Consider the following 12,760-nt stretch of genomic DNA (forward strand, 5'->3'; position numbering starts at 1 on the left):
CACTCAAATATACCCGCCTTGTGCTTCAGCTCTTCTCCGTGCGCTCACGCTGCTTCTGTGCACACGAGAAACGTCTGCGCTTGGATGTTTTTTTCTTCCGCAACACGTCATGTCAATATTACCCGAGCAATAGAATGTGGGGTGTTGATGAATTATATTGTCCGACCCTCATTATGGCTGCATTAGCATAACTCTAAAAGCTGGTGTTAGAGTAAAGCGTGGGGGGGGTGGGAGTGGGTGTTACAGTGAATTAACCGCCCGTTCGAGAGCCTCAAATTAAACTATCTAAGTGTAAGTGCACAGCAGAGCACAAGCAGGGGCTATTTGAGTGCGAGCGCAGGGTTTTAAGTGAAAAGCATTAGAGAGTCGGAACATGAAATCAAAAAGTCCTGTTTCAAAACAGGAAGTCCATGCTCTTAAATAAAGAAAGGAAGAAACAAATCAAAACACCTGCTCTCTCTCTCAGTTGTACTTAAGTTATTTTGTTATTTAGATATTGACGATTCAATTTTTATTTTTCTTCCTACCACTTTCCGGGAATAAAGCTAAAATATCCTCAATAACAAATTGCAATCTTGGACCTCCACTGCAGCCAGCCACCAGGGGGCGACACAAATTGGGAGTCGTCCATCTTTCAATACAGTCAATTTCATAAACTGAGAGTTAATCCCACCGTAGCTCCGAGCGTTCTGGAACAACTTGGCGAGCTCATCTTCAGCAGCTCCAGAGCGCTGCTGGGTGGGAAGCCAGAGAGCAACATTGATTAGCAACATTATCACTTTATTCCTGCTGAGACTCCTCTCGCGCACGCGCACACACACACACACACACACACACACACAGTAAGAGGTTTTTTTCAGTATAACATCGACTCCTGCACTCAGAGTGAACAATTAGCAGTTCAAGGTCTTAGGTTTCCCACATAAAAACAAGAGTTTTACTGTTTTTTCTTTTCTTTTCAAGGCAAACCGGGCTCTATTGCTTAGTGTGTTCTGAAAATCTGAAGGACTCACGTCTCCTCAACCTCTGAGCTCATCTCTGCTGCATCTTATCTCACGGTGAAAGAAGACTTCTCTCAAAAACAATCGCTTGGCTCTTTGCGAGGCAATCACAATGTCTCCATTGAACATGATCATGTTTGTTGATGTTTTCTACTCAGCAATTACGACCTCATCACATCTTGACGCACGGTGTTTAAATTGTGTGGTTTGAAAACAGCACAAAGAGACAGATCTGAATCACTGCTGCATAGGTTGGCAAGGACGGTTTTGATAAAGCTGAAGAAATAGCAAGAAACAGTCTAATGTTGTCAGTCTATCAATCCATCCATTAGGTATACAGCCTATCTGCTGCAGTCTGGAGCCAAACATTCCAAGAGGAAATTCCCAAACTCTGTTTAGAGTTCTTCATATTTTTAAAAGTTTCCCGGCAGAATATTGGAGAAAAACGCAGATTATTAATGAAATTCTAAGTCTGAGTCTAAATAATCTACAGTTCAGCTTTACTCTTCAACTTGCTGGACCTGATTCTGACACTTGAAGCTGTGACTCAGTTCCAGATCGTACCCACTCACCAAATGGAGCAAGATCAGACGTTCAGGGTGAGAATGAGTCAGTGTTGCTTTGATGATCAAAGGAGAAGATTAATACCATCAGTACGGTAAATATGAAGCTACAGCAAGCATGTGATTGAATAAAAAAGACAACGTAGTACATTTATTTTGTTTAATAAAATGATAAGTTGTGGTTTTATGCGACGAGTTGTGGTTTTATGCGACAAGTTGTGGTTTTATGCCCGGGTCTGTGCAGAACCGTTTCTTGGCTCGGAGCAGCGACTTTATGAGCGTCTCAAGGAAGTTACTGCTCCCGGCCTGAAAATTGTAGGTCACATAAACTCCACAAAACTGCAGCGTTTAATTTCTGCCCATAGGTCAAAACTTTAAAATATACTGTGTGAATCTTTAAGCTTTAGAGGTGCAGAGTTTTTTTTTACCTCCAGTCAAGGCCACACATGCTTTACCTGTGTCGTAGAGAGATACTTTATCGATCCCGAGGAAATGTAGGGATCTAATAGCTTAAAACATAGACAGGGCAAGAAAAGCATGTCAGAATTATGGCGGTAGAGTAAAATGTGCAAATAGTCAACAAATTATCAGCATATAGAAATAAATAATAAACTTAAGTGAGGAAAACGTAACCAAACCAAACCAAACATGTTGTGCATGAGTAAAAGTGTGTTTCTGTGGAGGCTGTGCAAATAGTCATACATATTTAATGTGAATTAAATCGATCTGCTCGTCTAACAGACGAGCAGATCTTTCCCAAAATGTCCCCAAATGAACCCTTTTCACTTTAGTACATCTTGATAAAACCTGGATAACAATATAAAGTGTGCTTTATTTGGAAAATCCTTCAGTAACTAGTATTTCAGGGAAACACAAGCACGATGCCATGAAATATTTCTTGTGTATCAACTCTTCAGAGGCCGCTCGTCCGGCTCCATCATCTCACACCCGGCCTGTTATTACCCGGGCTAATCTACCGTGTGTCAGCAGCCTCATTGTTCGCCGGCACGTCAGCCGCAGTGTGGTGCTGCGGTGGCACCTGAGCCAGGAGGCACAAGCGTGCAGGTGATTAATGCTCCCAGGACAGAGCCGGTGATAAATAAACAAACCAGACGCCCGGTTACTGTTGGAGGAGGCAACAGTAGCTGCCCCCCCCCCGCCGCCATATGCTGTTGGAAAGAACTGTTACTGTTTTCTGGCAGCAGCTTGATATGTGGCTCCTGCAGAGGTGCAGAGCTGTAATAACACACACACACCTCTATGTGTGTGTGGGGGGGTGTTTGTGGGTGTGTTGGACATATTGTCTGAGTGACCCCTGGTGCCAGCCAAGCAGGTGTTGTTTGAAACACCTCAGCCGATGCATGAGTCAGAACATAGTTGATATTCATGTTTCTGACTCAAGGTTCCAGATACTTTCAAGAGAAAAGACAAAAAAATGTATCATTCTGCTTCGTGAGTTTTGTTTGTCTTAAATGTTTCATTCTCTAGTCACCACTTTCTGAGTATAAAGGAACATTTTGCAAAGAAGGTCAACGTTGGACTGACAACACCCCCTGGTGGTTAAATAGGAACATGACTGTAAATGTTGTCTTTCCCTGACTGTAATGCAGAAGTTTGCAAAGGTGCAAATGTGAGCAGGCGTCAGGAAGTCAGTTATATTCACTTTAGTGGGGATTTGTTGGGGGGTTGAAGCAAACTGTGCAGGAGGAGCAACTCTATGATGAACAGCAACACTCCTCAGCAGTGCCCTGAAATTCAAGCTGCACCACATTTCACACACTCATAGATATCAGTCCTCTAAATATGGAAAAGATGCAAAAACGTTGGAGAATTTCTTATCTCGCAATATTTGAGAAAGTGAAAGAAATTCCTATGCAGCCTACGCACCAAAATTGAATGGCTTCTTCCCTGAATCATATCACATCCTTCCACCAGGTTTGAAAAACACACGTTAGAAGGAATAATTGTGTCTATTTAACACTGTAATAAGGAAAAAGGACTTGGATCTACAACCTTAATATTCAGAAATCCTGGCCACCACTGTGTTAAAAAGATGTACAATGAACAAGGATGAGCTACTGAATTCCTGGATGTTATCTCCCTCCTCTATTAAACACAGCAGAACTGAACAAAGCAAAACTAACGTCATCATTTCTTTTATGAAACTGATATTTGAGGTCTGACGGCTCCGTCGATTTAAAAGCCTCTGATCAAACAAAGCCAGCGAGACCTTTCTCCCCCACTGTGGACATTCGGCTTCGTCAAACACAGGTGTTATTAGAATAAAAGCTGTGTTCAGTTTGCACGGAGCGTGTCCAGCTCTGGTGCGGCCGCCTGCTGCTTCACTGGCAGAGAGAGAATCAAATTGAGTCATGGGAAATGTGATTTTTCCAAACGGCTGCCGGGAAAAAAGGCAAATGAAATGTTTTTTGAAAAATGGTCTGTAATTTGTTTGCAGCTGTTGTAGACGTTAAAGCAGCTTGAGTGAAGAACGAAGGATGAAAAAATAAAAGTAAAATCTTTTGGCACAGAGAAAAGAATTTTACTTTTTACTAGAACCGACTGATTTATCTTTTGGCTGATATGTTTTCACAGACATCGATATCTACGTTTATATTTACCTATATGAAAAATGAATATATAGAGTTTGATATATATTGGTTGTATTAGAGTTTTATTTTTATTTATCATTATCTATAATGAAGTTTGTGGTTAAACTGTAAAATATCAAGCCTTGATTACATTTCTATGTCATAAGGGTTTGATAACGACATCCTGGGAATTATTGCCAATTTTTATTTAAATATATAATATATCTGTTTAAAAAAATGATTTATTTGGCTTTGGCTCCCAAAACTCCATCATCATCCAGCACTGCCTTTTAAAACCACAGTAAAAACACTCAGCAGTGGAATAAATGAGTGTGATGAGCTTTTTCCAAACAAGCACCGTGTTGTGTTTGTTCTGCAGCGACTGTTGAAATATTGATCTCCCAGCAGCTCTTTTCACAACAGACACTTTGTAGGTAAAAGCACAAATAACATTTACGACGCCTCTGTTCTACTCAAGTGTCGCCTCGGTAAACCACCGATCAGTTTTATCACCTCTCTTACTGTGACGTGATAAAACTGTCTCACGGAAAAATAAATAAAAGACCGCGACAACGTCCACACTCCCAAAAAATCATGACCAAACACTTTTTTAATACTTTATTTTAAAAGGGAATTCGAGCGTTCACGTCTCTTTTTCCCCCAACCACCAATGTTTCAGTAATAAAAGCTGACCTGGTCGCTGTCTCCACATATAATGCAGATCCTATATATATATATATATATATATCACAACAAAAAAAAAATGCACATTGTAACAAATGAATATGAGATTGTTTAGAAAATCATCTTTTCTATTTTGCACATCACGGGGCAGACACGTATTGACAGTATGTTGTGTATATAAACATATAGAAGGAGCACAGATAACACACTCACAGTCTCTCTTACATACACACACGTAATACTTTTAGTTGTACATTCTCACACACACACACACACACACACACACACACACACACACACACACACACACACACACACACACACACACACACACACACACACACACACACACACACACACACACACACACACACACTTTATAACAAGACAAAAGATTCGATTTGGTCCCAAGCAACCGGTTTATAGGCAGTTATTTACGAGAAGCAGGAAATATCTCGTACCAAACTTGGTGAAAAAAAGTGTCAGTTTTTATGTCAAAGTCAAAATTGAAACTTTCATCAGTTCAGTTTCAACCACGCTGAAACTGATCTGAAAAAATCTTTGGGACTTACTTTACTTTTTTGGTTATGACAGACAACAATAAAAAACGAATTATTTCTTCTGTTTAGACGCCTGGAACACAGGCTCAAATTACAGATCGTTCTCTGAGCTGCGATTTGTTTTGACTTATTGTCGTTTCTTTGTCGAGCTCAGAGCGTCAACGGTTTACTCCCACCGCACAGAGCTGACTTCTTTTTCCCATGAAATGTAAAAATCGATGAATAACTCCCCCAGTTTCACACCACAGGCAATTTTTTTGTACAAATACATTGTCACCAGAAAATCAACACGTCTGGAGTAAACATAAAAACACATTCATTTATAGTATTTTACATATTTATAATATGAGGGTAACTATTTCTTTTTTTTTTCAAACCAGACAAGGAAAACATTTCATTAAAAGATTAACAATTGCACATAATTGTTGGGTAAAATATTTCAAGGACACAAGGAAACAATAAAAATGGAGCTGCTATTAAAAATAGATCAACATTTGAACAAAATTGTACATTCGCTTTTCTTTATCCTCGACAAAATAAGGACAATGTCTTTTTTTCTTGGAATAAAAAAAAAAACGTAAGAAAAGCTGCAGAGAACATGAAGAAGAAGCAAGTTTGTGTCGATAAAGGTTTTAAAACAGACCCTTGCTTTTCTTCAGATTCTTTTGCTTCCAGTTTGGCAGCGCGTTGAACTCCACCCGGCTCATCTCCAGAAGTGTCTGAAACACACGCACAGGAAACAGCCACAGTTTACAAATCACAAACGTTAGACTTTCTGGTCTTGAGCTGTATTATTACAGTGAATGGAATATTCAGCACATTATAACTTTGTATAATTATTCTGTTTATCTGCTCTGACACATAAAGACTTTGTAATTTGCATTTCTTACAAACGCTTATCAATTTTCTAAATGTTCCTGGTCGTCTAACAGTAAGCGTCCCACCTTGAAGTCCTGGTCGGACAGGTACACCTCCAGGCGCAGGGGGTCCACTCCCTCCGGCAGAGGTTTGCGGGTCAGCTCCTCGATGGAGTACTGCTCCTTGCTGAGCCGAGACAGCGCCTCCTTCACCAACACCACCTTGTTCTTAGAGTTCTCCACCTGCTTACACACGTAAAGTAAAAGAGGTAAACAGATGTAAAAGTGTGGTTTCCATTTCTCTAAGTAGCTGGAATTACACACATCGCAGTAGAAAGAGAAAAGTCTCCCACCTCCGGAGTGAAGCTGGAATCTTTCTGCCAGTACGGGAAGATGTTAGTGAAGGTGAGGGGTTCACAGCCTGCGTAGACCAGATAAGCCAGAGGGGGGCGCCGATGGTTCTTCTCTGTAAATGACAGAAATGTAAAAAGGTGGTGATGCTTTTGAATTCAGACATTTTCTGGATGGAAAAGAGAGAAAAGTGTAAATAATGTGAACAGCTCAGCCCTAATACACTTTTAGCAAAGATTCCTCCCGTGTGCGACCTCTGACCTTTGCAGTACTGCAGCACCGTCTCCATGGCACACTTCCTCTCGCTGTCCCAGCGCATCTTCGCAGAGCCGGTGCGCTGCGTGTCCTCCGGCTGCCAGCCCTGCCACAGGTACACCTCCATACGGTTATCCAGCAGGAACAGAGCTGGAGAAGCAATGACAGCAGGATTACACAGGGTGTCAGACTGAGAGCTAATAGAGTTTACTGTTGTTGCTGTGGCAGTTCGCACATGAAGGTCGCACATTAAGCCCCAACAATAAAACAAATCCATCAACAGGGAAGTGAACGAAAGTGTCTTTTAAACAAAAGCATCTTGACAAGTTTTCATCAGTCCAAGGTTCTAACAGGCAACTAAGTGGAACTGAATGTTTGTGTAATTTCTATGGCGTACTTCAAATGAGAAACCTGCTTTTCAGACATTAACTGAACTCTGGATATTTGGAAAGACGATGAGAGTTTTTGACGAGGTGGCAGACACTAGTGTTGATCTGCTGAAAACAAACACGTGGGATTTCCTGCATCCTCTACCAGATGCTGCCCCTCGCCTGAATGCTCCAGACATTTCCCTTCTGTTGTGATCACGTCTAACTGGAAATTAATTCAGTTTTGTATGTTTTCTTTTTCAGGGGACATAGATTTGTGGTCCTGAAAGAAATGGGGATGTTTAGTCAAATACAAAGCATCAGTGGTACCTGGCTGCTGTGCGATGTAGAGGTTCTCCTGCAGGAACGGCATCGCCATGACTCCCTCCGTCACCCGAGCAGGATACAGCCGCTCCTCCCCTTCGAAAACCCCAGAGCTGGCAGTCAGCTTGAACAGCCGGGCCGTGTAGTTGTACTTCCCAGGATCTGGGGGTAATGTGCACGTCTCGTTAATGAGATGACTCAGGATGTTGCCGGGTGGTTTGAAGTAACGTGTCAGTGTGAGGACGAACCTTGCAGCATACAGTCGTACGCCTTCTTGTCCTTCAAGCCCAGAGCCTTCACGAACTCTGAGGGTTCAGCTCCTTCCTCCACCTCCTCAACTGTCACACTGCTGCTGCTGCTCAGACCCAACTCTGAGGGACATCTGAACACAACACACAGAAAACACTGAAGTTAATGCCACCACAGCTGCTACAACAGGCACATCCATTACACACACATGCACACGTCTCTTACCTCTGGGTTAGTTTGTCCGCAGCTCTCTTTGCGACCTGCCTGGCCCTGGCTTGTGCTTTACAGCCGTGCCACAGGTACAGCTGAGCTTTCGGGGCGTTAAGAAGCACCAGACTGGCACGTGAGCGCAGATTGGCACTCTGGCAGTTCACCTCCACCAGCGAGGCCTCCACCTCCTCCTCGCCACGGACACAGAACAGCCTCCAGCCACCTGGACACACACGGCAAGAAAATATCAGAGTCTATCCTCGAAATCAACTAACTCAGGATGTTAGCACAAGTCATTGATATCGAACTAAGTGGAAACCCACTGGGACGTCATGCACTGGTTTGTGAGCTGCTGTTTTGATGTTGAGCATCTTGTCCGGCACCATCTCGGTTTTTTAACCTTCAATAGACCGTCTATAGAAACTGACTTCATTAAAAACCAGTGGAGACATGGACTCTACGTCTGTTTTTACACACGTCTATGGTCCAGACTAGTATGATAGAATATTTTTCAGAGCATCACTGATAACAGTAAACATTTTATTCCATTACCTGTGTTGTTGGCACCATCTTCTCTGCTGCCCTTGTGGATGATCAAACCTCCCAGGAAGAGCTGGAGGAAGCAGGGCGGCTCTTTCCCCTGACTCACCAACACCTGGAGCCACACAAACCAGATGAGGAACGTCACACTTTTACCATAAATTAATAAAAAGTTAAGTGAAGTCTTGGATAAAGACAACATTCTATTGATGGTGTGATGAGCTGAGACCCACTTGTGACCCCCTGTGGCTGCCCAGCTCCACTGTCATCAGAGCGGAGGTTCCCTTCTCGCTGATGCTGGATTGTCGGCCCTGCCAGAAGAAACACGCCGTCCTCTCTCGACCGGGAGCTCCCGCGCTCAGCTCCCCGGGTTTCTGCCGCTTCCCCACTGAGGGAACAGAAGCACAGTGAGCTTCAGAGCACTTTAACCTCCTCAGTGATATGATGCCTCTTTAATATGCACTTTCCTTATAGATGCATGAATCATTGTGATGACTTTTAAAAAAACCTGACTTACCAAGTGTGGTGACGGAGTATTTCCAGCGGATGATGTAGGCGTCGCCCTCGTGTAGCTGGCCCAGACTCTCTTTGGGCAGCTCCTCCTCACTGTGCTCTTTGATGTGCCAGGCGTCTACAGCTACGGTAGCCAGCTCCGCCTGCCTCCCGTCCTCCGTCCTCACCAGGCCGTGGCCCCGCTGGACATTGACTCCCTCCAGGACGGTCTTCACCGGCGCAGGCTCGTTGTCCAGCAGCGCTCTGGCATCGCACGGCTGCAGTTCCAAGTCGAATGAGGAGCGGGCAGTGGAATGGACCGGACTCTGAGCAGGCACAACGTTTTTACTTGGTTTTGAATTTGTAATTTAACCAAGTATATATATAAGTGGATGAATATATCAGTTATTCCATTGCCTGGTGTTTTTTCTGTGCATTTTATTGTACTAATTTTACGTCTGAACTCCTCTACCTTGATTTCCTCAGCTAGAGCTGCTTCCTCTTTCTTCTTCTCAGCCCAGTCCAGGAACTTCTCTCTGAACAGTGCCGTCTCATTGTGCTCCGACAGCCGACCAAACAGAGTCCAGCTCGGACGACCCTCCCCCTGCCTGGATATCACACACACACACACACACACACACTATCGTTTAAAAGTGTTGTGAAGGTGTACTGGCCAAATAAAACCACTAGGGGCTACAACAACACAAGCAATAACCTTAATAACTTGTGTCACACTCACTGTGGCACATCCTTATTCGTGCAGGAGGCATCCAGAGGGTTGACTCTGCAGCTGCTGTAGTCGTAGCTGCCGCTGAAGAGCTGTTTGCCCAGTTTGACGGCCACTTTTCTGTCCCCCAAGGGCACGTCTTTCCCGTGCCACACGTACACTTCACCGCCAAAGTCAAACACTAGCACCTGGTGTCAGGTGTCGGCAGCAGCAAGGAGACAGAACAGAGAGCCGTTATCTCACCATGCAAGACAACAAGAAGCATAAAGATGGGAATTGAAATGTCCCTCGGGACTATGTTTATCTCTTTTCACACTTTGCTTGCAGGACCAAACTTGTACGGGGTCCATTACTCTCTTAGTGGTTTTTACCTCATTGGAGTCGAGCATGGAGACACTCGGGATGGAGGCCCATGCATCATCATGAGGCACCAGCTTGTCTCCCTGGAGTCTGTACACCCCATTAGAGTCGAGAACCCCCGTCTCGTACAGTTCATCTTCCTCCGGCTCCCCTGCACCTATAACACACACACACCACACACACATTTCAGAGAGAGGAAGGTGAGCATATGTGCAGGACAGCAGGGGAGGCAGCACGGTTAGACTGACGATCCTTCAGATGTTAAATCAAGCTTCAAGCCCGAGTCAGGAAACATCAACACGGCTGAAGTGTTCTTAAGAAAAACAAGGGATACCTACAAGTTCTATTGGACAGTATTATATTATATATCAAACTGTATAAAAGTGTAAGAAAAGATCAGCTGCTGTCCTCGTTTACTTTCACTCAAATACCTAAATAAAATGTAACAGTTATAGACAAAGATCGTGAGCTGAGACGACCTTATTAGCTGCTATTCCTCCTTCAGTAAACATAATAAATATGTTTGCATGCACCTCTGTATTTGGTCTTTCCTCCCAACAGGCTCCAGAACTCTTTGGCCCATCTGGTCTCGGTGTTGATTCCTTCCTCCAGCACCGTGACCTGTGGCGCCTTACAGCCGAGGTCCCTCTTGGCCTGGATGAACGATGCCATCTCCGATGCCTGCTCACACGGAGCATAATGTACAACGTGTTACAACTGAACATGGGCGGAAGATTTGTCTCTCTATTAAATCAGTGCATCCAAAAAGAGCATGAAATACCTGGGGCAAGAAATTTAAATGTTTTCCTTCGGCAGCATGTTTTAGTTTGAGCTTCATGAAGCTGTAGCAGCACCTGCCTGAACATGATGCTGCTTCTGAAACATTCTTAGTAAAAATCCAGTTTGTGTGAGGTTCGCTACCTTGGCTTTCTCAATGACGTTGGCGAACTCTCCGCTCCACATGTAGCAGTGCTTGGGTGTGATGAGCAGGAAGCAGTCGCCGCTGTTCAGAGATTGAGCTGTGGGCTCCACCAGGCGCACCTGGACGTGTCTCCGACCTACACATACATACATGTTGCTTTTATCTCACAATTAAACCAACTTCATATCCCTAAGAAACACACGAAATAACACAAGGAGCTTTAAGTGTTATTTAGTTTCCTCTTCATAACAATACATTCGTAGAAAACAAACACACAGCACATGCTCTGGTGTCTCTGACCTTTGATGCGAATAAGCATGAGCTTGTTGAAAGGCAGCGCACTGTTGTTGGTCACGACGTCTGTGGACTTGACGCTGCGCAGGTTGACCTTGCGGAAGTTCTCCTTGCTGGCGAGACCCGCCAAGGCCACGTCGGCCAGGTTGTGTTTGGAGTGTTTCGCCACTGAGGGGGGGGGGAGAGAGAGCAAACAAGACAAGTTATCAACTACTACAAGTTCCAGGTCGAACTGATGCAGTATTTTGATTTAATCTGCCATCCAACAATAAAAAACACTTGTTGTAGAGTAAATTATGAAAGAAAAGATGTCTTTTCTTATTTCTTCCTGCACTAGACGTCACATACTATATGTAGCTGTCTCGTTTCCTCTTTAACTGTGAAATGGTCCCTAAGGTCAGCCGAGTCTGTGCAGTTTAAATAGAGAGGAACTGAATATAGAGAGTACACGAGCTGCAGACAAACAGGTCAGGTAGAAAACTATTACAGCTGCTCATACCTTCAGATCCTCTTCAACTTCCACTGTTTACAGTGCGTACACTTCAGTAACCGGGCAACTGTTCTGGTTTCTGCAGTAATCTGGTTTCTCAAAATACCAAGTAAACGAGAAAGCCTGTGTCTGTAATCAGGTGGGCGATGAGAAATCAAATTTGCCCAAATAAATGTCTGCAGCAGAAAGGTGATTCGTTTGGCCAAATAAACATCAGGATGAAATTATGCATCTGTTTATTCACGATAATTCAATTTGAGTCCAACAGAAACTAAAACCGACTCTGATAAAAACGTCCAAATTCCTGCATGAGCTGATGGAAAATTTACCACCATGACATTCTATCAAACTATACTAATGGTTATATTAAGTGTTTTCTGGTCGAGCCATCTAAGAATCTTACTCCTCTCCACTTGGATCCTCTTGGTTTCCACTGAGGCCACATTGAGCCGCTGCTCGGTGTAAACCTGCCGGAGGTCGTTGCGGGCAGCCAGAGCTCGCAGGGGGTTCCTGGAGCCCTGGTTTCTCCTGGCGGGCCGCATTGCACGCTTGTGTTCGGTTACGGTCGAGATGAGTCTAAAAATACAGTAAATACAAGTGTTTTAGGATATGATTGATGGATATGGTTGATGTAGAGGAAAAAGCCACTGATGAATTCACTGACTTTGGTGTGTCGGCCTGAATCTGGCTGAAGTCCTCCTCGGTGACGACCACGCTGGAGTCATGGAGCGCGGAGGGTGAGACAGATTTGTAGAAGTTGCCGAACGTCTCGTCGTCATCCAGGGTCATCACCTCTTTCTCCGTCTCTGCCGTCACCTCGATGGTGGAAATCCTGTTTTTGCTCACGCCTGACCCGCCCGCCACAACACGAGGAAACAGGAAGGAAGGAAACAGGAAGTGTTTGCACAGACCGTCAGATAAT

At 44.0% G+C, this 12,760-nt stretch overlaps 1 protein-coding gene across 6 annotated transcripts in view; it reads right to left on the reverse strand.

Moving 5' to 3' along the window:
* Positions 1 to 4,760: 4,760 nt before the first annotated feature.
* The window catches only part of svild (supervillin d), a 42,543-nt gene continuing 34,543 nt past the window's right edge, over positions 4,761 to 12,760 (reverse strand). For 3 of the 6 annotated variants that reach the window (XM_034570310.1, XM_034570305.1, XM_034570306.1), the window contains 19 exons: positions 12,503 to 12,686; positions 12,242 to 12,414; positions 11,355 to 11,516; positions 11,054 to 11,190; positions 10,666 to 10,813; positions 10,144 to 10,289; positions 9,785 to 9,960; positions 9,518 to 9,653; positions 9,071 to 9,371; positions 8,787 to 8,941; positions 8,566 to 8,668; positions 8,029 to 8,236; positions 7,803 to 7,936; positions 7,561 to 7,716; positions 6,869 to 7,012; positions 6,610 to 6,722; positions 6,344 to 6,499; positions 5,168 to 6,118; positions 4,761 to 5,096 (listed from right to left, as the gene is read on the reverse strand). In XM_034570310.1, coding sequence (XP_034426201.1) covers positions 6,032 to 6,118; positions 6,344 to 6,499; positions 6,610 to 6,722; positions 6,869 to 7,012; positions 7,561 to 7,716; positions 7,803 to 7,936; positions 8,029 to 8,236; positions 8,566 to 8,668; positions 8,787 to 8,941; positions 9,071 to 9,371; positions 9,518 to 9,653; positions 9,785 to 9,960; positions 10,144 to 10,289; positions 10,666 to 10,813; positions 11,054 to 11,190; positions 11,355 to 11,516; positions 12,242 to 12,414; positions 12,503 to 12,686 — 2,819 coding nt within the window. In that variant the 3' untranslated portion in view covers positions 4,761 to 5,096; positions 5,168 to 6,031. Of the gene's footprint in view, positions 5,097 to 5,153; positions 6,119 to 6,343; positions 6,500 to 6,609; positions 6,723 to 6,868; positions 7,013 to 7,560; positions 7,717 to 7,802; positions 7,937 to 8,028; positions 8,237 to 8,565; positions 8,669 to 8,786; positions 8,942 to 9,070; positions 9,372 to 9,517; positions 9,654 to 9,784; positions 9,961 to 10,143; positions 10,290 to 10,665; positions 10,814 to 11,053; positions 11,191 to 11,354; positions 11,517 to 12,241; positions 12,415 to 12,502; positions 12,687 to 12,760 lie in introns of all 6 variants that reach the window. The other 3 variants (XM_034570307.1, XM_034570308.1, XM_034570309.1) reach the window with 3 other exon arrangements.

The sequence above is a fragment of the Hippoglossus hippoglossus genome, chromosome 19 (genome assembly GCF_009819705.1).
Source record: "Hippoglossus hippoglossus isolate fHipHip1 chromosome 19, fHipHip1.pri, whole genome shotgun sequence".
NCBI classification, from domain to species: Eukaryota; Metazoa; Chordata; class Actinopteri; order Pleuronectiformes; family Pleuronectidae; genus Hippoglossus; species Hippoglossus hippoglossus.